Source organism: Schistocerca piceifrons, chromosome 4, assembly GCF_021461385.2.
Source record: "Schistocerca piceifrons isolate TAMUIC-IGC-003096 chromosome 4, iqSchPice1.1, whole genome shotgun sequence".
Classification (NCBI taxonomy): Eukaryota; Metazoa; Arthropoda; class Insecta; order Orthoptera; family Acrididae; genus Schistocerca; species Schistocerca piceifrons.
The window spans coordinates 742,117,497-742,143,159 of record NC_060141.1 but is presented as its reverse complement, the minus strand read 5'-3'; the positions used below and the strand labels follow the sequence as shown (position 1 = coordinate 742,143,159).

At 41.0% G+C, this 25,663-nt stretch overlaps 1 protein-coding gene across 1 annotated transcript in view; it reads left to right on the top strand.

The window, feature by feature from the left end:
• The window catches only part of LOC124795334 (heterogeneous nuclear ribonucleoprotein C-like), a 449,230-nt gene that overhangs the window by 103,547 nt on the left and 320,020 nt on the right, over positions 1–25,663 (top strand). Inside the window, exon 2 of the mRNA XM_047259316.1 lies at positions 18,843–19,008. Coding sequence (XP_047115272.1) covers positions 18,843–19,008 — 166 coding nt within the window. The remainder of the gene's footprint in view (positions 1–18,842; positions 19,009–25,663) is intronic.

Below are 25,663 nucleotides of genomic sequence, written 5' to 3'. Positions count from 1 at the left end.
TGTGATCCATTATCTGATATAACCTTGTCAACATGACCAATTTCTTTAAGAAAATGTTTGATGAAAGCATTAGATACTGAACGAGCTGTTGCTTTGCGTAACGGTGTAAAACACACATATTTTGACGTCAACTCCACTGCTACGAAAATGTACGCAAAACCATTAATAGAACGAACCACTGGACCAAACAAATCGACTGCAGCCATCTCCTTTAATTTCGCTGGAATGATGGGAAACAACGGTGCTCTGTGAGAAATCGTTGGAGGCTTAGCCATTTGACATAATTTGCATTTGGCAAGAACAGATCGAATACGTTTTTCCATATTACTGAAATAGCAATTTTCTCGTAATTTATGAAAGCATTTTCGGGGACCAAAGTGTGCATAACTGAAATGCGTATACCAAATCAATTTATTGACCCACTCATCAGGAATACAAACTAACCAAACGGAGTTGTCGACCGATTTTCGTTTAAAAAGAATGTCATTGCGGACTAAATAACATCTAGTTTCTCTGGATCAGGAAGAATACCTTCTGTAGAAATAATGTGACCGAGAAATTTCACCTGAGAACGACCAAATTCAGATTTTTCCAAGTTTACTGTAATGCCAACTCTTGCAAAGATACGTAATAATGAATCCAAAATTTTGTTGTGCTCACTCCCGGAATGTTTAGCAATAAGAATGTCGTCAACATACGAAGTAATGTTGTCACGAAGATAAACAGATAAAATTTCGTTTAAACTACAATGAATGCTGCAATAGGTACAGTAAGTCCAATCGGTAATTTCCAAAGTCACTTTTGGGTAAAACAGTCATATCCGGTTATTGTTCACTTACTCACTAGATAGATTGATAGTCGAAGAGTTGTTTTGACAGATGCAAAGAATAGTAAAAGAGTAGGCAGCGGTACAGAAAACTAAAAGGGAAATAGCACCACTACAGCTCGGGGCCCTATGCTCGCTACGGCACATATTCACTTAGAGTAGTGAATCCCCTGAGGACTTCAATAACTGCACATAATTTCCAGTTTGTGACTTTGTGGCACATCTGGCGGAAGTGCGTACGTAAATTGATCTAGCCATGAACATGGATGTATCTCATTCTTAGAATTGCGGAAGATCTTAAATTTCCGGACAGTCAAAAAGTGTTTATAGTCAAAGTTTTCGCCTCGTGGCGACAAAGACCTACCGCGTCTGTCCCAGTCCGAATGTCGATTATTGTAAAGTTCGCGCGCCTGGCGCTCTCTTGTTGCATCCCGTAAATGAAACAAATTATTTTCTTCAAACCCCTCTGCTAAACTAACACTTGTCAATTTATCTGAGATCTCCTCGACTCTTTCCGATGAGTCACTTAATTGTTCTTTCACTTTATTTTCGTCTTCTGTAAGTGTCGCGACTCGGGTTTCGGTATTGTCACATTTAGTAGTGAACTGGTCATACTGTTGCGTTAAGTTATTTATTCTGTCGTTTGGTACGGATTCCTCGATTCTCTCAAGTATTTCCTCTTTATCGTGTGCACATTGTAAATTTAACTCTGAAAATTTCTGTACTATCACGCGATCTTTTTCTTCCTGTTCTCGGTCCTCTTCCTCTTGTCTGATTTCTGTTGAAATTAAGCTATTATTGTGAGCCTTCAAAATCGGTTGTACTTCCTCTCTGATTTCTTTCTTTGATTCATCATTCGTATTTTTGAAACATGTCCCTATTCGTGAGCATAACCGTGTTGTCATTGCTTCCATCTCAGTTCTAATTTCAGATCGTAACTGTGATCCCACTGCTTTCATCTCGGTTCCAAATGTTTCTATTTGTGAGCCTAACTGTATTGTCAAAGTTTCCATCTTCGAGTTAATTCTTTCTAAACCTGTATTAATTATTCCTATTTGTGATCCCAGATTTAATATTGCACCCATCAACTGCCCCATTTCTTCTGTCGTTAACCCCGCAATGTGAGAATTTTTCGATTGTGAAAAATTTTGAACTGTTTCCGGACTATTTTCCCGACTTGTTACATTGTTTTCCACTACATTATTCATGACACTGTTTTCCTCTGTTGGCGAGTTCGCCATGTTAACAATTTCGTTATTCTGACTATTCATCATTTTTGCCTGTTTCATTGACCGCGTAATCATTTACAAAACATAAAAAAAAATTCGTCACTGTTCGAAAATTACACACAATGCCTCCTTATCTCCAACAATACTATTCACATGAAATGTCTCCCTCAGACACGATCAATCGAACAATTGAAATAATTGCACTAATTTGTCAAAGCGTATACAAGGCAATAAAAATTAAATTTTGAAAAATACCATTAGAAGAATGACAATTACCAAATCTACACACTCAATACAGACTACAATCACTAAACTCAAAATTACTACAACAATACTACAGTCTACAATTTTCACAATCAGAAGAATCCAAGGGACGATCCTGGCAGGGTCGCCACGTGCATGGGGGCTTAATTAAATAAAATTGATTGAAAATGATTTTTTTTTGTTTTTAGTAGCTGTCCGATTACGCAGTGTCTCGTAATCGGTTGGCCCTGACTAGTATATTTACGCTATCTGACTGCAACAAACAATGTAAGAAGATTTTCGTAAACACAATTAATTAATTAAGACCCCAGCAACTATAAAAATCTACGAAGCCAACAAGCACAAGAGTATCTGTTCTGTATGTGGGAGTGTGACTCAACGTCCACATCTGGCACGGTTCTTTTCCAACAAGACAAGAATTTTCTTTTTAAATACCAACTATGTTGACGTGACAAAAGAAAATTTAGAAAAACTATAATTACGCAAGAAAACCAGAATTCCACTCTAATCCAAGAACACAAGCCAGATGCTTTGTTGACTGAACCTGTAGTGACACATTATTTCAGATAGACAATTAATAAAAAAAACATTATAAATTTTACCTTCATATATATTGACGAAATGCACTCATTACAATAACATCTGCTATCTCTCCCATCAAATAACTGCATAAAACAAGGAGCAACACTCTTTACTACCACATCTCACTCCGACTTCACGACAATCACGAGCTCTTAACACACACTGTGCTCTCTACTAGCACTGACTGCCACGAACTCTCAACAACCACTGACTGTCACGAACTCTCCACTAGCACTTCCTCTACGATCTCTCAACACACACTGTGGAGGCGGCTTAATAGTACTCTTTGGCGCAATCTCTGGCGCAGTGGCACAGTGTAGCCACCTTTCAACATTTTGCGATAACTTGCACTCTCATTTCTATCGTAAATCCGACTTTTGGTACTGAATAACACTGAATTGAAATTGTGCGCGCGAGGCTGTTTTTCTCCAGTTGCGAATAGAGCTAATGGTATAAAATGTGGCCCTGCGATCAAGTGAATCGCTGTCGGGAACGAACGTGCCCACATTCACAACTTTCCTCTTGTTTCTTGACCTTGGAGAGCAAATGCAGCGTCAACGGAATACCGTGATACTGCTAACCAGATAAACGTCTTTCATACATAAACCAGGATAGCTGTTTGAAATGAGATTGAAATGACCTACCAGACGACATTGATCTTTTACAGTGGTTGTTGGTACACGCTTCCTATTGTGTAGGTCATTTTCTTCATGCTAATTCTTTTGCCTGTGCTAATAGACAGGAAGTGTCTTTCTGAGATGCGTTCTCGACATTTATTGTCTGAGATTCTTTGAAGCAGTCCAACCATTTTCATTGGTCCCACTTAACGAGAACTGGTTTTGGCCCGTTATTGCATCTTATTGAAGATGTCTTGGCACGGACCGTGCTCGTATATACCAGTGGGCGTCATACCATTGTGCTCAGGAGCCAATACCGACGCTGTGGGTGCCGTGTGTGGTTTCGTTTGTACCGATCTTATTATTATTCGGTAACCTACATAAATTAGTCCGTTCTGAGCCCCTAATAGACTAGCTATAGTATGGGCAAGATAATATGACCCCTGACCCCCGCCCTTTCCCCCAAACACTGATCGTTAAGGCACTTCGTGTCGACTGTTTTCTGTTACAAATTGCTACCACCTTCAATGGCCTAAAAAATGGGACACTGTAATTGCCTGACGAAGTGGTAGTGTTTTGTTTGTTTGAACGAGTGATTAGCTGATCAATAACAGTAAAGAATCACAAATGTCATTTTTCTTCTACTGATTGTGTTGTATCAAGACAGCCTTAATTTAATTTCGTATTTCTTGCTACAAATACGCACCTCTTCTGAGGATGACCAACACTATAATTCGCCTTCACGAATCCTTGTTACTTCCGTTTGAAATCTGTGTCCTAGCAGCTGATCAGTGTGAGTTATACACGCCCGTGTATTGACAGCACTGATAGACAATAAAATATCCTCCCTCTCTCTCCGCAGGGCCGGGCTACTGCACATGCAGCCGCTGAGGTAAGCGGTCGACTTTGCTTGGTTCATGGCCAAAATCACCGACTTTAATTAATATGAAGCACATCTTAAAATATTACTGTCTGTATTTTTTGTTTGTTACTGAACAAGAAAAACACACTTTTAGAAAGCTCGTAACGTTACTTGACGTTTTGGATTCGGCTGCTAATTGCTATATGGATATTACTATAAAATACTCGAAAACGACGAGCCACACGAAAATTTGATTCAGGCCGAATGCGGCACACTGGCCGCAATTTGACGATCGCTGATACACACTGAAGAGCCAAAGAAACTGGTACACCCGCTTAACATCGTGCATGGCCCCCGCGAGCACGCAGAAGTGCCGCATCGCGACGTGCCATGGATTCGACTAACGTCTGAAGTGGTGCTAGAGGAAACTGACACCGGCCGGCCGGAGCGGCCGAGTGGTTAAGGGTGCTACAGTCCGGAACCGCACGACCGCTATGGTCGCAGGTTCGAATCCTGCCTCGGGCATGGATGTGTGTGATGTCCTTAGGTTAGTTAGGTTTAAGTAGTTCTAAGTTCTAGGGGACTTACGACCACAGCAATTGAGTCCCATAGTGCTCAGAGCCATTTGAACCATTTGAAACTGACACCGTGAATCTTGCAGGGCTCGCCATAAACCTCTAAGGGGACGAGGGGGTGGAGACTGCTCCTGAAGAGCACGTTGCAAAGCATCAGTAATGTTCATGCCTGGGGAGTTTGGTGGCCAGCGCAAGTGCTTAAACTTACAAGAGTGTTCCTGGAACCACACTGTAGCAATTCTGGACGCGTGGGATGTCGCATTGTCCTGCTGGAATTCCCGAAGTCCGTTGGAATGCACAATGGGAATAAATAGATGCAGTTATCAGATACGATGGTTACGTACGTGTCACGTGTCAGTCGCGTCTAGCCGTATCAGGGGTCCCATATCATTCCAATTGCACACGCCCCACACCATTACAGAGCCTCCACCAACTTGCAGACCCCTGCTGACATGCAGGGTCCATGGATTTATGAGGTTGTCTCCATAACCGTACACGTCCATTCGCTCGATACAATTTGGAAAGAGACTCGTCCGACCAGGCAATATGTTTCCAGTCATCAACAGTCCAATGTTGGTGTTGATGGACCCAGGTGAGGCGTAAAGCTTTGTGTCGTGCAGTCATCAACGGCACACGAGTGGGCCGTCGGCTCCGAAAGTCCGTACCGCTGATGTCTCGTTGGATGGTTCGCACGCTGACACTTGTTGATGCCCCAGCAAGCAATTTGCGGAAGGGTTTCACTTCTGTCGTGTTCAACGATTCTCTTCAGTCGCCTTAGGTCTCGTTCTTGCAGGATCATTTTCCGGCCGCAGGGATGTCGGAGATTTGATGTTTTATTGGATTCCTGTTATTCACGGTACACTCGTGAAATGGTCGTACGGGAAAAATCCTCACTTAATCGCTACCTCGGAGATGCTGTGCACCATCGCTCATGCGCCGAACATAACACCACGTTCAAACTCAAATCTTGATAACATACCGTTGTAACAGCAGTAACCGATCTAATAACTACGTCACACTTGTCTTGTATAGGCGTTGCTGACCGCAGCACCGTACACTGCCTGTTTACATATCTCTGTATCTGAATACGTATGCCTATACCAGTTTCTTTGGCGTTTCAGGGTATTTCGCGCGCGGTGATTTCGCTGCTGCAAGACATACGCAGAGTTTCTAACATTAATTTGCTTACTGTGGTAAACATTTAAAGCAAGATTGTACCTCTTAATGAAGAAACTTTCACAACATCTCAAACTTTAAAATTTGGTGAATACGCGTATGAAATACAGAATGTCAAATTTTTGTTGCCTCTGGAAGCCGGTACATAGGCAGCCTTCAGCTTGGATCGTGCGTCCTGTGTTTCATAACATAGATAATTATTGGCGTGTTGTGGGATCTAATTGATTAAAATTTGCATTGTACCAAAGATTACGTGAGAAACATCAATGCACTCTTACCCGCCGTTAGTAAAATGCATATACTTTCGTAGAAAACATTTTATTTGAAGACAACAATTTACGAATTACACATGACTGTTGAAATAGGTCCCCCTCTTCCTTAAAGTATTGCGCTCGTAATACAACATTCGAACTCACTTTACTCTGGAAGATGGTTTCTGGACTCAGGCGTTCGTTTTGTTACAGTTGGTCTACCGTTTCAGGGTTATTTTCGTACACAATTTCTTTTAAGTATCCCCATAGTTAACAATCATAAGCAGACGTAACATACGGACGAGATGGCCGTAGAACTCTGCTTATGTGAGCGCTTCATGAATGCGAGGCGAGTGACGAGGTTTCTGGCACACGCCTCCAGCGCGCTGGAAAAAGCTGTACTGCCTTTCACGTTCACGTGCGGGCACGATGTAACCATAGACGTACTACAAGTAACTAGACCTGCACTGGCACTAGTGTAGCCTTCTATTATTGAAGCCACCATTAGCAGGGCGAAACGTTGTATACACAATGACATAGAAGATGCAAACAACTTTCATAAGGACTCTGTACCTTGCTGTTAGAAAGAAGTGTGAAAATGAAATGGATAGTTAGTTATACTGGACATTACAATTATTCAAGGCGAAGCTACTGGAAGAAAAACTAAGATTAAATTGTGGAAAGGAAGGTAGATAAATCTGAACCGTGCTTTATTTTCAAAGAATATTCTTAAGAATATATTTTATTTCCCCCCATGAACCATGGACCTTGCCGTTGGTGGGGAGGCTTGCGTGCCTCAGCGATACAGATGGCCATACCGTAGGTGCAACCACAACGGAGGGGTATCTGTTGAGAGGCCAGACAAACATGTGGTTCCTGAAGAGGGGCAGCAGCCTTTTCAGTAGTTGCAGGGGCAACAGTCTGGATGATTGACTGATCTGGCCTTGTAACATTAACCAAAACGGCCTTGCTGTGTTGGTACTGCGAACGGCTGAAAGCAAGGGGAAACTACAGCCGTAATTTTTCCCGAGGGCATGCAGCTTTACTGTATGATTAAATGATGATGGCGTCCTCTCGGGTAAAATATTCCGGAGGTAAAATAGTTCCCCATTCGGATCTCCGCGCGGGGACTACTCAAGAGGACGTCGTTATCAGGAGAAAGAAAACTGGCATTCTACGGATCGGAGCGTGGAATGTCAGATCCCTTAATCGGGCAGGTAGGTTAGAAAATTTAAAAAGAGAAATGGATAGGTTAAAGTTAGATATAGTGGGAATTAGTGAAGTTCGGTGGCAGGAGGAACAAGACTTTTGGTCAGGTGATTACAGGGTTATAAATACAAAATCAAATAGGGGTAATGCAGGAGTAGGTTTAATAATGAATAAAAAAAATAGGAGTGCGGGTTAGCTACTACAAACAGCATAGTGAACGCATTATTGTGGCCAAGATAGACACAAAGTCCATGCCTACTACAGTAGTACAAGTTTATATGCCAACTAGCTCTGCAGATGAAGAAATTGATGAAATGTATGACGAGATCAAAGAAATTATTCAGGTAGTGAAGGGAGACGAAAATTTAATAGTCATGGGTGACTGGAATTCGTCAGTGGGAAAAGGGAGAGAAGGAAACATAGTAGGTGAATATGGATTGGGGGGAAGAAATGAAAGAGGAAGCCGCCTTGTAGAATTTTGCACAGAACATAACTTAATCATAGCTAACACTTGGTTCAAGAATCATAAAAGAAGGTTGTATACCTGGAAGAATCCTGGCAATACTAAAAGGTATCAGATAGATTATATAATGGTAACACAGAGATTTAGGAACCAGGTTTTAAATTGTAAGACATTTTCAGGGGCAGATGTGGATTCTGACCACAATCTATTGGTTATGAACTGCAGATTGAAACTGAAGAAACTGCAAAAAGTTGGGAATTTAAGGAGATGGGACCTGGATAAACTGAAAGAACCAGAGGTTGTAGAGAGTTTCAGGGAGAGCATAAGGGAACAATTGACAGGAATGGGGGAAAGAAATACAGTAGAAGAAGAATGGGTAGCTCTGAGGGATGAAGTAGTGAAGGCAGCAGAGGATCAAGTAGGTAAAAAGATGAGGGCTAATAGAAATCCTTGGCTAACAAAAGAAATATTGAATTTAATTGATGAAAGGAGAAAATATAAAAATGCAGTAAATGAAGCAAGCAAAAAGGAATACAAACGTCTCAAAAATGAGATCGACAGGAAGTGCAAAATGGCTAAGCAGGGATGGCTAGAGGACAAATGTAAGGATGTAGAGGCTTGTCTCACTAGGGGTAAGATAGATACTGCCTACAGGAAAATTAAAGAGACCTTTGGAGAGAAGAGAACCACTTGTATGAATATCAAGAGCTCAGATGGCAAACCAGTTCTAAGCAAAGAAGGGAAGGCAGAAAGGTGGAAGGAGTATATAGAGGGTTTATACAAGGGCGATGTACTTGAGGACAATATTATGGAAATGGAAGAGGATGTAGATGAAGATGAAATGGGAGATAAGATACTGCGTGAAGAGTTTGACAGAGCACTGAAAGACCTGAGTCGAAACAAAGCCCCGGGAGTAGACAACATTCCATTAGAACTACTGATGGCCTTGGGAGAGCCAGTCATGACAAAACTCTACCATCTGGTGAGCAAGATGTATGAGACAGGCGAAATACCCACAGACTTCAAGAAGAATATAATAATTCCAATCCCAAAGAAAGCAGGTGTTGACAGATGTGAAAATTACCGAACTATCAGTTTAATAAGTCACAGCTGCAAAATACTAACGCGAATTCTTTACAGACGAATGGAAAAACTGGTAGAAGCGGACCTCGGGGAAGATCAGTTTGGATTCCGTAGAAATGTTGGAACACGTGAGGCAATACTAACCTTACGACTTATCTTAGAAGAAAGATTAAGAAAAGGCAAACCTACGTTTCTAGTATTTGTAGACTTAGAGAAAGCTTTTGACAACGTTAACTGGAATACTCTCTTTCAAATTCTGAAGGTGGTAGGGGTAAAATACAGGGAGCGAAAGGCTATTTACAATTTGTACAGAAACCAGATGGCAGTTATAAGGGTCGAGGGGCATGAAAGGGAAGCAGTGGTTGGGAAAGGAGTGAGACAGGGTTGTAGCCTCTCCCCGATGTTATTCAATCTGTATATTGAGCAAGCAGTAAAGGAAACAAAAGAAAAATTCGGAGTAGGTATTAAAATTCATGGAGAACAAGTAAAAACTTTGAGGTTCGCCGATGACATTGTAATTCTGTCAGAGACAGCAAAGGACTTGGAAGAGCAGTTGAACGGAATGGACAGTGTCTTGAAAGGAGGATATAAGATGAACATCAACAAATGCAAAACGAGGATAATGGAATGTAGTCAAATTAAATCGCGTGACGCTGAGGGGATTAGATTAGGAAATGAGACACTTAAAGTAGTAAAGGAGTTTTGCTATTTAGGGAGTAAAATAACTGATGATGGTCGAAGTAGAGAGGATATAAAATGTAGACTGGCAATGGCAAGGAAAGCGTTTCTGAAGAACAGAAATTTGTTAACATCGCGTATAGATTTAAGTGTCAGGAAGTCGTTTCTGAAAGTATTTGTATGGAGTGTAGCCATGTATGGAAGTGAAACATGGACGATAACCAGTTTGGACAAGAAGAGAATAGAAGCTTTCGAAATGTGGTGCTACAGAAGAATGCTGAAGATAAGGTGGGTAGATCACGTAACTAATGAGGAGGTATTGAATAGGACTGGGGAGAAGAGAAGTTTGTGGCACAACTTGATTAGAAGAAGGGATCGGTTGGTAGGACATGTTTTGAGGCATCAAGGGATCACAAATTTAGCACTGGAGGGCAACGTGGAGGGTAAAAATCGTAGAGGGAGACCAAGAGATCAATACACTAAGCAGATTCAGAAGGATGTAGGTTGCAGTAGGTACTGGGAGATGAAGAAGCTTGCACAGGATAGAGTAGCATGGAGAGCTGCATCAAACCAGTCTCAGGACTGAAGACCACAACAACAACAACATATTTTATTTACTAGCGATTCATCAAGAACATGAACACATTTAATCACACTATGTAAGCATGGAAGTAGTTGCCAGGGAGGGTACCTAAAAGCATTTTTTAAAAGAGATTTAAAATTTTAATCAGAAAGCACCCTCTAAATATCAAAGTTACAATTTATTCAGATGCAGAAAGAAACAAGTTTTGACTGTATGAGCTTTCAGGAGAGAACCTTAACTGCTCCCTTTTAACACGGCCGTAGTTACGACCGCTCTCAACAGCCTCTGAAAGACTACAGTGGTGCAAATCTGCAACACACCAGATTACTTTAAGCTAAGAGTTTTAACAATTTGCACAAGCACACAAATTATGCACCCCCCGTAGGAGGGGTGGAAATGGTACAAAACACTATCAATTAAAATATTAACCTTGCCACCGAGGGTGCAACTCGATTTTAACTTCTAAGAAGAGTCTTACGGTGAAAGGGTGGCAACTTTATATACTAAAATGATAATTTAAATAAAAGCCCATGAAATGCAATCTTATATAAAATTCTACAAGGTTGGCCAAACAATAGTTGAGATGCTCTACAGTACACAGATACCGCCTCTCAAGGTCATAGACAATAATATCAAAGTTTCCAAAGATCAAAACATATTTCAGGTATTAGGACGTTACACACCAAGCAATAAATTCGTTAACACACCAAATCCGACAAACATGACAGAGGCAGCTACTAACGTACGGTAGATTGATAGGGAGATTACCGAACAACCCGAACCGCTGGTTGCTCTAACCCGCCCCTACTCCACAAGGGAAAAACGGACCACCCAATTTATAAACAACCACCTTCCCGCGGGTGGGCAAACAGAGAAGAATGGTGGGACGACCCCAAAGTAAAACGGCTGGTGACCTCACCAAGAAAACGAGTAGAATTTAACAAGAGTGAATCAAGCAACATATCACCAATCACATAACTTCTAATAAACTGCGATTTCTCGAGAAGACCTGGCGCAGTACCCCCAAATCGCTCTCCCGAACCGTCCGCTGCCAGCCGCTTCAACGGACGCAGGATGGCGCGCCGATCTCCCGTCTCACGGCGTCGCAGCTCGCACCGGCCAGACCGACGTCGTGGGTTGACTCCTGTTGCTCTCGTGTCGACCGTGTAGTCACTACCTCTCGCTATACGCCGCGGCCCACTGGACTCACGTGGCGACCTCACATGCGCCGACTCTCAAGGCGGACAAGTCATCTTGTGTCTCAGTGCGCGACCGACCAACCGATCGATCCAACCGCCAATGACTATTGCCTGAGCAAACTCGAGCAGACTGGCAGCCCAACGCGCAGATTCAGATGCAGGAATTAAGCCCCGACCGGACGACCACTCGCAGAGTTAACTGACGGAGTGGAAAGACTCTCATTTTGCCGGCTTTAAAGGTTGGTCCGAACGACAGACATACTAGCACTCCGAATGACAGACAGACACTAACTGCCTATCAAATGCGGACGAGAGACTGACCCAGACTGACTCACTGGCGACTCACTTACATCATAGCGCCTCTTAAATGCACGTGAACAGGCTGCCTTCCCCCTTTCCCACCAGAGGGAGACACCAAAGCCGCGATTGCCACAGCGGCTCCACCGCCAGAAACGGAGGGCGACTGCTTCACAATACGCGCTGCGGCGCGCTCTTCAAAACAGCAACTTTTACCACGGCTCACTGTTCCATACAAAAGTAAATTAAAGACTGAAACATAAGCGCTGATGACAGACGTAGAATATGTTCAAGGAATCCAAAGTGAAAAACTTGATGATAAAATAATCTCACTGCCTGCTACTTCATAATTTTCGTGCAACTATCTTCTACCTGTAGCTTGACGCGTTCTCGCTCCTCCTTATATGAACAGAAGCCTACTTTTTTTGAACATTCTGTTACGCCCCGACTTTTGGTGTAGACCTAGTAGAGAAAATTAGGAAACTACATTCATATAAGACATATTTGGTTTCTCAATAGGAATTGTGAAATAAACATACTTTTACTTTGTTCTTCGGTTTCCTTTCGCTGTACGTTATACTCACTGAGTATCATATTCATCGCTGGAAATGGGGGCCTTCAGTTCGGGAACACGTGGCTCATTTCTCCGCTAGGGCGTGATAGGGCCTTGGGCGTAACGGATGAAGGTAAAACTAGGCGAGCGTAGTCACGGGCACTGTCTGAAACCACCCTCCAACCCAACACCTACCTCTTTAGATTTCGGATTTTATTACAGAAATCGTCGATATGGTAAGTAAGATTAACAAATATTCGGTATAACCCCGGATACCGAAGCTAGACTGTAACAGTCGCTTGTTGGTGGGTTATGTCAAGCTAATATCATTATGTTCACTGTCAACAACAGTAACCTTGCATTTCCAAACTCAGAAACATGTCCATGTCCCGTAAGCAGTAACGTACGAGGCGTGATCAGAAAGTAACGGGCTTTATACATTCGATTTTCAGAAAAAAAATTTAGAACCTCGTAACACATGTTCCTGATTTATGTTTACATTTTCAGCTGTTTTGAATATTTGGTTTATTGTTGACAGTCGAGAAGATTTTGCGTGTTTTCTAGTGCTCGGCAAATTTTTACTTCCGAAAAAAATCGATCAAAGAATTTGCAACAAATGTTGCTTGATAAATGGAATCACTATCATGGAGGTTGTTAATGATGTCAACATATCCTTTGCCTCATACCAAGCAATTTTTCCGGATGTTTTCGACATGAAAAGTGCAACAGCAGTGTTTGTTCCGAAACTGTTGAATTAGACTAAAACGACGTCGCGTAGACATCGCTCAAGTTTTGTTGAATAAGGTCGACAACGATTCAGAATTTCTAAAGAAGGACAAAACAGGTGACGAAACGTGTGTATACGGGTATGACGTCGAAATGAAGGCCCAATCGTCTCAATGGAAACTGCATTAAGAGCCCAAGACTGGGGATAAAAAAACTGACAGGTTTGATCACGTGTACAAGTTATTCTCGGTGTTTTCTTCGATTACAGTGGGACCGTGCATCATGAGTTTCTGCCTCGTGGTCCTACGGTCAGTAAGGAATACTACGAGGAAGTGACGCGCCGTTTGCGTGAAGCAATCGTAAGAAAACGACCAGAACTGTGGCAAAACTACTCGTGGAAACTGCACCACGATAATGCTCCCGCTCACACCTCCAATGGTCATTCGTGATTTATTGGCAAAAAATAAAATCGTTATGTTGCCTCAGTCACCGCATTCGCTGGACATGGCACCTTGCGACTTCTTTCTATTCCCTAGGCTGAAGGGAACCGTGGAACAAACGTTTGTTTGCGTGCTCGTCTTCCGCAGCAAGCACAGAAATACTTGTTTTGTAAATATAACCGCCTTTTCTTGCTGAAACTTAATTTATTTTTCCCAGAGGTGTTTCGCCTTTTTCTTACTCTGAGGAATCTTCAGTGGCCGGCCGCGGTGGCCGTGCGGTTCTAGGCGCTCCAGTCCGGAGCCGCGCTGCTGCTGCGGTCGCAGGTTCGAATCCTGCCTCGGGCATGGGTGTGTGTAATGTCCTTAGGTTAGTTAGGTTTAAGTAGTTCTAAGTTCTAGGGGACTGATGACCGCAGCATTTGAGTCCCATAGTGCTCAGAGCCATTTTTTTGAATCTTCAGTGGGATAGTTTGTTGCCATCTGTGTTTCCTCTCATCTGCTCTGGAGGTCGTACTACCACTTCGTTTCCGAAACATAAGTACTATTTTGTATTGCGAACATTTTCTTTCACACCGTTACCATGGTTCTCCTTCTGTGTGGTGGGCTATTACTCTTTTGCCGCTAGTTGTAGCTATTTGTTCGAACGCTGTAGGTAAAGTATGCCGTACCCCGTGAATGAAAGAGCGTGTACAGTTGACACATCCATAATGATATATTTAAAATCTCTCGTAAAATTCTCCATTAACAAACAACTCCTGAACTAAAGTGCCAGTACATAAAGCAGTGGTTAGAAGTTGGTAACAAAATGGAACATTGCAATCCATTGGCCATGTTTCTAATATTAATTGTATTAATAATTTTGCCTGTACATAAATCAGTGGTTAGAAGTTGGTAACAAAATGGAACATGGCAATCCATTGGCCATGTTTCTAATATTAATCGTATTCATAATTCCTCGAATTCCGGAAATGGTTGGGAACGTCGTGGGGAAAATTATTACTAGAAAATAATAATAATAACATCATCTAGGCCGCATTCGCAACAGAGAGGTGTTAAAAGCACATCCTGTAATTCTGTATTTATGTCCTTACACCTGAAACCAGTTGGATTGCCCCTTTCTGCTGACGTCAACAGTCACACTAATCACTATTGGTCCACCGAAAAACCACAAATTATGCATCAGGTACCCCTCCACGATAAAAAGAAATGGAATTCGGTAAGCGGTTCCTGGAAGTCAATTACCGGTCGTAGCCTCGAATTTAAAGCGAATTGTTTCCAGGAAATGAGTTAAACTATAAAAATTGATTTGTTTTCTTCCGAGAAGTCGGTACTCCATAAAATAATGACGAGTGCGAAGTAATAATTAATTTACATGCTTTTGGCTATGTTAATATAGTAAAAGCGCATGCTTTACAAGAATCACGCGAAATAGCAAAATTTCACCACAGGCGGGCGCTTCACAATTGGTTGCTGCAATTTAGCACATTGATTTTCTTTCATATTTTGATTTCACTGATATTATTGGTACTAACCGCACAATAACTTTTGCTCGTATTTATATGACTTTTCACGTAGATTATGCCGAATACATCCAGAAAGTTATCACGGTTCGTCGTACCGTCACTCACATTGACCTGCTTGTTAAAGTTGCAAAAATGTGGTACTTGGTCCGTGATTGCTACGTTCATACTGCCTCTCTCTCGTGATTGCCACGAATAAATTAAATGAGGAAGTTCCATTATACTTTGTTTGTTCTTGCTGACCTCTTCTGTTTCAAGTTTAGTCATCTGTGAACCGAAAATATTTAATTCTATAAAAACATCTTTGTAATAATCGTACTAGCCACCTTATACATTGAGAGGCGATAGTGAACAAAACACTATTTTCTTCTTTGATTTTTGAAGATGTGTTAATTACGGGTTACTCGAAAAATGCCGTTAGTTGTTAGGAAGGAAACATTGCTTATGGAAGATATCTATTCATGCTTCTATCATGCACACGATATAATTATCTTTGATCGCCTCATAATTACGGTTGTAGAATTCAACGAAACAATAATTAATCTTTGTCCAACAAATGACATTCAGATAACAATGAATTTACTGAGTACCGCTTAGCAAAAGCTAACCTTTGCAGACTAAGAATAATCTCTGCTTAGTGTAGATTCTTTTGGATATCTGCCCGCTGTAATTAATTGAGATTAGCCTTTGCGGAAATATTACGCTTATTACAGCTCTTTCCACAGGCGAATTTCAGCGTTGTTGTGCGGCCAATTCAGCGTAAGGCTTTTACATCGCTTTGGGAAGCTTCTGTTTCAAATTTGGGACAGACGTGGTAAGCAAATTACGCCATTTATCTTGACTACATAATGAGCGTTCACAAGCGCATTTCCTCATGTATTAATCCCGCCTTGTTTCTTCATTGTCATGAGATTACCAATTTAATTGTCAAATGTGCGCCCTAACGTCATACAATTCTGTCTTCGTACTGGTTATTTAGTGCAACAGTTCACTCGGGTATATTTTGGTGCCATATTTTGCTACAGGCTTACGAAGCGCAATCTATTGTTATTACATGGTTAATCGATTCTGTGGCTTTCAATGAAGCATATTGTACAAAGATTCACGTGTAGGAGTGGTAAATGAACGCCCATTCCCTTAGTTGTGCCAGTTTTTCGCAACCCCTACTTACGAATCGTGTGTGTTATTATTATATATCATTATCTCTCTTAAATTGAACTTGCAGTACCTTTTATGTCATTCATTGGAGTCGGGATACGTAACCCACCCACAGATTCCCGTAAACTGTACAGGTTTTTCTTTTTGTTACTGTTCAATTGGTATGGTAGTGCCTAATGTATAATTTGTTTACAATGCTGGTGTTAAAAACCTGATTTGTGTGACTTCTCGTCGATTAGCAATGAGTTAGAGTTTTTCGAATCTGATTCCAAGTAATGTGCTCTACGTTTATAATAAGTTAACGTCAGATACTTAGCTGCGCTGCGGATCAGTCTGTCACCACAGCCAAATATTTCGAGAGACGAGGGAATGGCATTCAAATTATGGTATTTCTGCTGCTCTAACTGTGCTGCTCCTGTGTGATTGTTAACAGCAATGCTAGTTCATTGTTGGCGCTTGCAAGGGTTGCACTAAAATAACTGAAACGATAGTATTTAAAACCATTTAGAGTTTGCAGTGAATTATCGCATCTTAAAGACTGTTTACTAGGTAAATCTGTATGCATATTATATGAATTTATTAGTTGTGCGTCAAGTAACTATATAGCAATCAAGAAAAAATTGTGATACTTTGACCAATGTCGACTAATTGCCAAGAATTTTCAGGTCATTAAATAGTTCTGTGAAGAGCTGTTCAGGTAGTTTCAGTTGGCAATGTAATATTTGGATTTTTTTTCTTGAATCCGCGTAAAGAATAACTCAGTTTCTTTTGAATGAATTTTGTATCTAGGCTAGCGGCTCGAGTGCCGCTATACGCCATCTCCCATTTGTACGAGTATTCTGTGGATGTCCTAAAGCACACCTGAAAGATACGGTAAATATCTTATCAACAGTTTCAGTGACATCGTGAATACAGTTCGCGTAAGTGATAATCTTCATGCGTGTGTTCGAAATATTTAGCTTAAATGCTTGTTAAATCTTTCCTTCATAAGTGAGAACCGAATCTGCTGCTGAATTAGTTGATTTAAGACTATTCAAACTGAAGTACTAACGAGTCATTTTTCTATTATACTCAATTTTCGTTAGATAATTTAATTGCGCTAATGACTTTAAATGTGTCTAAATAAAATCAGATTTTAATCTCTGAACTTTGACTGTTTCCTTAAAATTGTATTTTCTTATTGCAGTCATTTCTGCCACGTACGACGAAAAATTTAATTACTGCTACAATTATTTAAGTTCCTTCCTAAAGAGGATTATTAATGGAATTAATGAATTATTCCATATCTATGCGTGCTTTCTGTTCGTGAGATGTAAAATTCGTTGTCCCTAACAGCAAATTATCTTCTGCTGTGCTAGAATACATTAGCCGTGTATTAAGTCCAAGAAGCAACATTGCCGTCGTGTATGTGGATTACAAACTTTTTTGTAAGGAATCTCGAATGTTCATTTCTCAAGTAGTACAGCTGGAGAAATTGTAACACCGTGCGTATTTCTTTAGTGTATGCAATAAAATCTCCTTGTTTATACCTAGAAACGTGTAACAGTATTCAAGACACTGCACTCAAATTTGGAAAATCCCAATTCGAGCTTCTGTTGTTCTCAAACTCGTTGACGATTAGACCTTAAACATTAATCTTCCATCGTTCCGTCTTTTACGAGGTTCATGGCCGTGCATCGTTGGGAGGAAAAATGGAAGTGAAGGAAAACATTCTGCGACCTCTGAATTCGCGAACTGGCTAATGTTTATTTCTTTCGAGCCAGTGAGGCAAAGTGCAGTTTCGTAACCACCCTTGCGAATTCCTCCACAAAAGTCGAGACGTTCGTAAGTCCCTACCCAATATTGTGGATGTATCCATCAAGTGTGATGGATGACAATGCAACCCATTGTTTCACTCGCTGTCCACTATTTAGCTTAATGGTACTCAAAAATATCCTAAACCCATAAACCCATACATTTTTTGCATCTCTTTCGTGCTCATACGTTTGTCAATTCATCTGATTTTATAGCTGTATATACAATTTTTTAAAGTTGTTTCTGTGACTCGGTGACCAAGTGGGTTAACTGCCAGATGTCAGAGCCAAAGGTTCGGAGGGCAGTCATGTCAGCCGTAACCTTTTCCTCTCACTTACTTGTTTCAGGTCGTATTACACTGTGATTCAGAGTCCGTTCTAAACCGTACGTCTCCCTTTAAGTGGTGCGTAAGCGTTCAAAGATCAGGCGAAGGAAAGAAGGAAAGGTGCGCCACCTCAGACACAAACACGTCTAGTAAAAATACTGTTGTGTTATTATTGTGTTAGCTTGCGTCACTGTGTAACTTCCTCGCTCTCCACCTTTTTGTGTGGTTGCTGTTGCGTGCGTTATCGTGCGATTTTGGAGTAACAAATTATGGTTCTTTCTTCATTGTCATGGCCGCTGACTTATTCAGTTTCACTGCCTTGTTCGATGTATGTCATTGTAGTTTCCGATGTCAACGTTTCTCCTCTCAGCAAGCTGAGGCTGATTTCACAAACCGGAAGCATGTAACTTAGAACTGATTGTCCTGTTCCAGGCCGTACTTCCCGACCTCGCTATGAAGATGAGCAAAGTGGGCAACCAGACAAATTCGCAAGACCCGCAAGCTGTCAACTCGCGGGTATTTGTGGGAAACCTCAACACTTTCCAGTGCTCCAAGACAGACGTTGAACGAATGTTCCAACGATATGGCAGAATCGCAGGTAAGCTGCGAAGAACAGAAGTTCTTTTAGTGGCAAAACTTGCCGTGTATTTCGCGTTTTTAATACTTAATTTGTGTACACATAGTTGTGTATAATTATTTTATTTTAACTAATAAGATTAGGGTTTCGAGGCCTCTTGTTAGACGGGCAGAGAGAGAGAGAGATTAATGAATATATTACACCATACTTAATAAAGGTCAGTTACCAGAACAAGAACAAGTAGTGTAAGGGCAGGAATTCAGATGGGCGATACAAAGCGGCAGTTGATACGACTGACGAAAGCATATATATTGTTGACCATGTGGTAGAAATACTGATCCGGCATTGGAGAGAAGGAAGACAGCTGAGATACTACGAGAGTGACGAAACGCCGATGGCACAAATAAGTAATACAATTAAATAAGACGAGTAAGTCCGCCTTTGCAACAACTAAAATGTGTGTAAATGTGTGCTAGCAATTAGTCAAAGAACCACAAATAAAAATTAGTGGTCCAATATATAATTGTGTTTTGCATCAAGGAAATCAAAGCCACTAACATTAGTGCCAAACGCTAAAATGCGTAGAAAATGGGGATGCGGACTACGTGTTGTTGTGAAGAGAAACCAGACAGGAATGAAGATGCAGTAAACGAAACGAAACGTATACGGAAAGAAAAGTACGCATTTTTGTAGTTGCAAAGACGGATTTGACATACCCTATGCTATGTGAAGTGCACCCAAGGGGAAAGGATGCACGCCTGTGGAATGGGCATCAGTATCAGAACATTGGCTTTATTACTCATTCTTATCTAACTTCCTACCCGAAAAGAAGCACATCAACTTAGGTGGCAGTTCAGCTCAACCACGCAGTACAAGAAAAATGCCTTTATTATTCATTCGTACCTTTCTCGCCTAAAAGAATCACAACTTCTAGGGGTCAGTTCAGATCAGCCAAGCAGTGATATGAAAAATCCATTCAGTCCATCCGCTGTTATGTTGATGATTTTTGACGGATACTCTTCCTGTATGTAACGAAAACATTGAACCCGTCTCCTGATGTAGTCTCCTTTCATTACGGGTTATGAACAGGAGCACAACTTCATACTTCCAAACGAATGGTTTGTCCTAAATTGATACAGCTGTATGTAACGAAAACATTGAACCAGTCTGTTGATGTATTCTCCTTTCATTACGGGTTATGAACAGCAGCCCAACTACATAATTCCAAACGAATGGTTCGTCCTATTAAGTTAAAATCTAGTTTCAGTCTTCTTTTGTTTTGCAGTGATTGTCAATTTTTTCAAAATCCGTGTGCAATATTTTGTTTGCTAATTGAAGTTAATCAAGAATGAATAAAGTATGTGTTTTTCGCGTAGTTTCTAATCCTGAAAGTGTTTAATATACAGGACGGATACTTGGGCTACAGGTCTCTGCGCCCTTTTGTTACTCCTCTGATTGGTTTGCACAGTGATGTGCTGAATCGAAAGATTACTGTGTCTGTGTTGACAAATACAGTTTATATTTCATCTATACAATTATTTCACATTAGTAAATTATACATGTAATAGATTTCCAATACACCAACATGTATTCCATGTAGCGGTTTCAGAAATTTGAAATTGTGTTGCAGTGTACAACTCGTTTCTTATGAACCGTGAGCATCCAGTTTGAAGGGGTCGTACGGAATAAAGTGCTATCCCACAAGAGCATATTTTGGGTTGCTACTTATTATAAGCTTAAAAAAAAAGTTCAAAGACGAACAATTTATGCACAATGAAACACAGCAGGTTATGTAGTTGGGAGCATATTCAAGCAGGATCCGCATGTTTTCAGCGTGTGATAATTCGAAAACGCGACAGATAACATCATCCTGTATTTTCAGGAATGCAACGCATGTTATATCGTGTTTTTAAAACGAGGAGATGAAAATTCATAGTTGTCAGTGGTTGCTGTTTAATAATGTCGTAATGGTAGTAGATTTATAAAACCGCAGTGACAATTTTTTCATTTGGTTTTTTGCAAAATCCAGTACTGTGTTTGCTGGCCGGGATGGCCGAGCTGTTCTAGGCGCTACAGTCTGGAACCGCGCGACCTCTACGGTCGCAGGTTCGAATCCTGCCTCGGGCATGGATGTGTGTGATGTCCGTAGGTTAGTTAGGTTTAAGTAGTTCTAAGTTCTAGGGGACTGATGACCTCAGAAGTTAAGTCCCATAGTGCTCAGATTCATTTGAACCAGTACTGTGTTGCTGTGTCGTGGTCTTTAGTCCAAAGACTGGATTTGATGCAGCTCTCCATGCTACTCCATGCTGTGATAGCTTCTTCATGCCCCAATACCTACAGCAACCTACATCCTTCTGAATCTGCTTAGTGTTTTCATCTCTTGGTCTCCCTCTACGATTTTTACCCTCTACGCTTCCCTCCAGTACTAAATTGGTGATTCCTTCATGCCTCAGAACGTGTCTTAACAACCGATCCCTTCTTTTAGTCAGGTTCTGCTACAAACTCTTGTTCTCCCCAGTTCTGTTCAGTACTTCCTCATTAGTTACGTGATCTACCCATCTAATCTTCAGCATTCTTCTGTAGCACCACATTTCGAAAGCTTCTGTTCTCTTCCTTTCTAAACTGTTTATCGTCCATATTTTACTTCCATACGTGGCTACACTCCATACAAATACGTTCAGAAGCGACTTCCTGACACTTAAATCTGTATTCGATGCTAACAAGTTTCTCTTCTTCAGAAACGCTTTCCTTTCCATTGCCAGTCTACATTTTATAACATGTCTACTTCTATAATTTTCAGTTACTTTGCTCGCCAGTTACCAAAACTCGTTTTCTACTTTAAGTGTCTCATTTCCTAATCTAATTCCCTCAGCATCACCCGATTTAATTCGACTGTATTCCATTACCCTCGTTTTGCTTTTGTTGATGTTCATCTTACATCCTCCTTTCAGGACACTGTCCATTCTGTTCAACTGCTCTTCCAGGTCCTTTGACATCTAACAGAATTACAATGTCATCAGCAGACCTCACACTTTTTATTTCTGCTCCATAGATTTTAACTCCCACTCCAAATTTTTCTTTTGTTTCCTTTACTGCTTGCTCAATATACATATAGAATAACATCTGGGATAGACTACAACCCTGTCTCACTCCCTTCTCAACCGCTGCTTCCCTTTCATGCCTCCTGTGCTCTTACAAGAACCATTTGGTTTCTGTACAAATTGCATTTCGCTCCCTGTATTTTACCCCTGCCACCTTCAGAATTAGAGAGTATTCCAGTCAACATTGTCAAAAGCTTTCTCTAAGTCTGCAAATACTAGGAACGTAGGTTTACGTTTCCTTAATCTATCTTCTAAGATGAGTCGTAGGGTCAGTATTGCCTCGCGTGTTCAACATTTCTGCGGAATCAAAACTGTTCTTCCCCGATGTCAGCTTCTACTAGTTTTTCCAATCGTCTGTAAAGAATTCGTGTTAGTATTTTGCGGCCGTGACTTATGAAACTGATAGTTCGGTAATTTTCACACCTGTCAACACCTGCTTTCTGTGGGGGGGGGGGGGGGGATTGGAATTATTATATTCTTCTCAAAATCCGAGGGTATTCGCCTGTCTTGCTCACCAGATGGAACAGTTTTGGCATGTCTGGCTATGATTAGTTCTAATGGAATGTTGTCTACTCCTGGGAACTTGTTTCGACGTAGATCTTTCAGTACTCTGTCAAATTCTTCACGCAGTATCATACCTTCCATTTCATCTTCATCTACGTCCTCTTCCATATCCATAATATTGTCCTCAAGTACAGGCCCTTATATGGACCCTGTATGTACTCCTACCACCTTTCTGCTGTCCATTGCTCTAACGGGAAAATTTCCAGCCTACGCGGCGATTAAAATGAGCAGTGACCGACAGATGGTAGTGGCGGGCAGCAGCGTTGCCGGTCTGCTGCCAGTCCGCTACACAAGACATACTGGACGTACCAAACTGGCAACACGGCGAGCACGTGACGCTCGACAAACGACTGCGACTGGGTGGCGGTGGTCGCTATTACTCCACGCGCTGAAACGCCATTCAGAAAGCAATGTTAATCGGAGTATAACTTCTGTCGAACTTGGTAGGAGCATAAGTATCCTTACGTCTTTAACAGAGTAAGTTCAGAAAACAGGCTGACAATGGTTCAGAATTTTCGTGGGCTGTTCGAGAACCTTGAAGGAAATGAGATTTGATCACAGTAAGCAGAAGCGCCCGACGCATGAAAAAAGTTAAGTCAGCGTTACAGTTGTGCCACTCTTCGAGCAGACTACAATAAGACACAGCACTGACCTTGCAGCGTTTGGTCCGACTTTTCATAGGTAATGCACAGCACGCCCTGGTCTTTTTTGCTCTTATGCCACACTTATTTTAATTCACATTTCTTTTTCAAGATTACCCTTATTTAGATTATGCAACTAAGATTTATGGATAGCAGAGACCATTTTCTGTGGATCTGACACACAATTTTTGACCAATTCAATCTTACTAGCTACTTGTTCCGTTTTTCTATTCTTTCTACGCGTCATTTTACGCCAAATAAGTCATTCAACTTGAAAAAATACAAAATATTTTGCACGTTTATCGTTGGTAATACTATCATTGATTCACACAAAATGACATTCATAAAACTTATGGATTCTGATTGGCTTTAGAACAAAAAAGGCCACAATGTCGGTGTTATTTTCGATCGACTTTCTGTTCGCACCTTCGTTTTCGCAGATGTACTATCAGGAATGAAAACAGCAACTAACAGATTAACCAATATGTAGTAGTTCTAGACTTCCGTCGTTCCACACGTATGTCTGAGTTATGTGAAAGTTAAGTAAAAAATTTAATTGATATTTCTCTGAAATCACCTCCCGTACGTTGTAGACGTACGTGGCAAGTAAAAATTAAATAACATTCAAAAAAGTTTTTAGCTCTAATTTTAATCAGAACATTGTTTTTGAAACAATTACTGGAAATTAAGAGAGAGAGAGAGAGAGAGAGAGAGAGAGAGATGTCCAAATATTTGCTTCCGTTTTTAACAGGATCTTGAAGCGATGTTGTTTTTCTAGTGCGTGCTGTAATAACAAAATTGCCTTACTCGTTCAGCATGCTTGCGGAAAGAAAAGCTAGTAGCGACATCAAGTGGTATGCATCTCCTGTGTACGTGCGACAAGCTCATATACAACACTTCTGACGGCAGTTAAATGTAGCATTTATGTTTTACGTAATGTTAGTTACGAATGACAGTTATGGCAGATTTTGAGCACCCCTGGTTATTGCAATTTAATTTGCAAACACTCTGCTACTTGTGTGCCAGTTTTAATAGGACTACGGAAGTCCATAAGAAAAACATATTTTGTATGGTTTCAGATTCAAAAGTGATGGTAATAATATTTAACAACACAGTAGCTCTCAAACACTACTCATTTTCTGCGTAGCAGAAAAACCTATAATTAGCTTAAACATTGTAGAGAAGTGTGACATATGTGCTCATTACTTACATGAGCTTCTAGATTTCCACAACAATGTTTTAAGCTAGAATTCTCAGAGATTCAAGGCAGTCAAATAGGAGATGATGATGAAATGAAGGTAGCAATTAAAACCCAAAAAACAGACAATCTTGTGGGGGATATTCGATAATGACTGAGCTTTTAAAGTGATATCAACAAAAAATCGTACAATAAATTTAATTTATGATGAACTCTTAGGGAAGACCCCAGAAGGAACGAAAATTGGCATTAATCCAAACATTGGTTAAGGAAAACGGCAACATGAACTCCCAAAAGCGGCAACACGAACTCCCATAGCGCAATACAAGTCATTCAGGGAATGCACCCACTTCTGAAATCGGACAGACGATCCCAAAACAGCTTATTCCACCTGTAAAGCAAGGAAAGAAATGTTAGCTGCAGGTTGTGAAGGTGTGAGGAATTATGTCCAACGATTTGGTATATACTGAAGTGAAGCAAGCATAAGTGATCCGCATTGTTGCAGAATAGGCTGCCCTACTTCATTCAGTTCCCCCATACCCGGGGGGGGGGACCACCCCACTAACTCTCACTGAAAGGAATAATATAGTGTAGTCAGGTGTTTTTCTTTCAAGAAAATGATTTAAAAGTCGGTATTACGGAGTTTTTCAACAGGATCGGAACTGGAACTTTTCGCGGATACTTAAGAGTCGCAGTCGCCTTCCAAAATATTAAAAAATACTCCAAATTCCGGTGTAGCCTCCCTCTCCTTACCCTGCAAACTATCGTATGGGAGGCCCTGATTCATTTACTTCACCACTGAGCTAGAAAGACCATGATTCAGTAAGAGGGTAAACATTACAAATTGGGGGGGGGGGGGGTAACAAATGGCGGTCGGGGAAGCTTTTACATAGCTCTGGTGAAGCCCGTTTCAGTCAGTCACTGATTTCAGATTGGGTATGTTAGCCACCGACAAGTTAATCACTGTCCAATATCGCTCAGAGTACTTGTAGTTCAAGAGAACACAACACTTATACGTTGTATAGTAGTGATATTCCCAAGTAAAATATATGTTCTTTTATGGCGAACTTGACGTTGGTACTCTTTGGTAATCGTAATCTCTCGTAGAAATAAAATGTCTGACAGACAGTTATAGTTTGTTGAAATGTAGATTACAGTTGCATCTCTTTAAC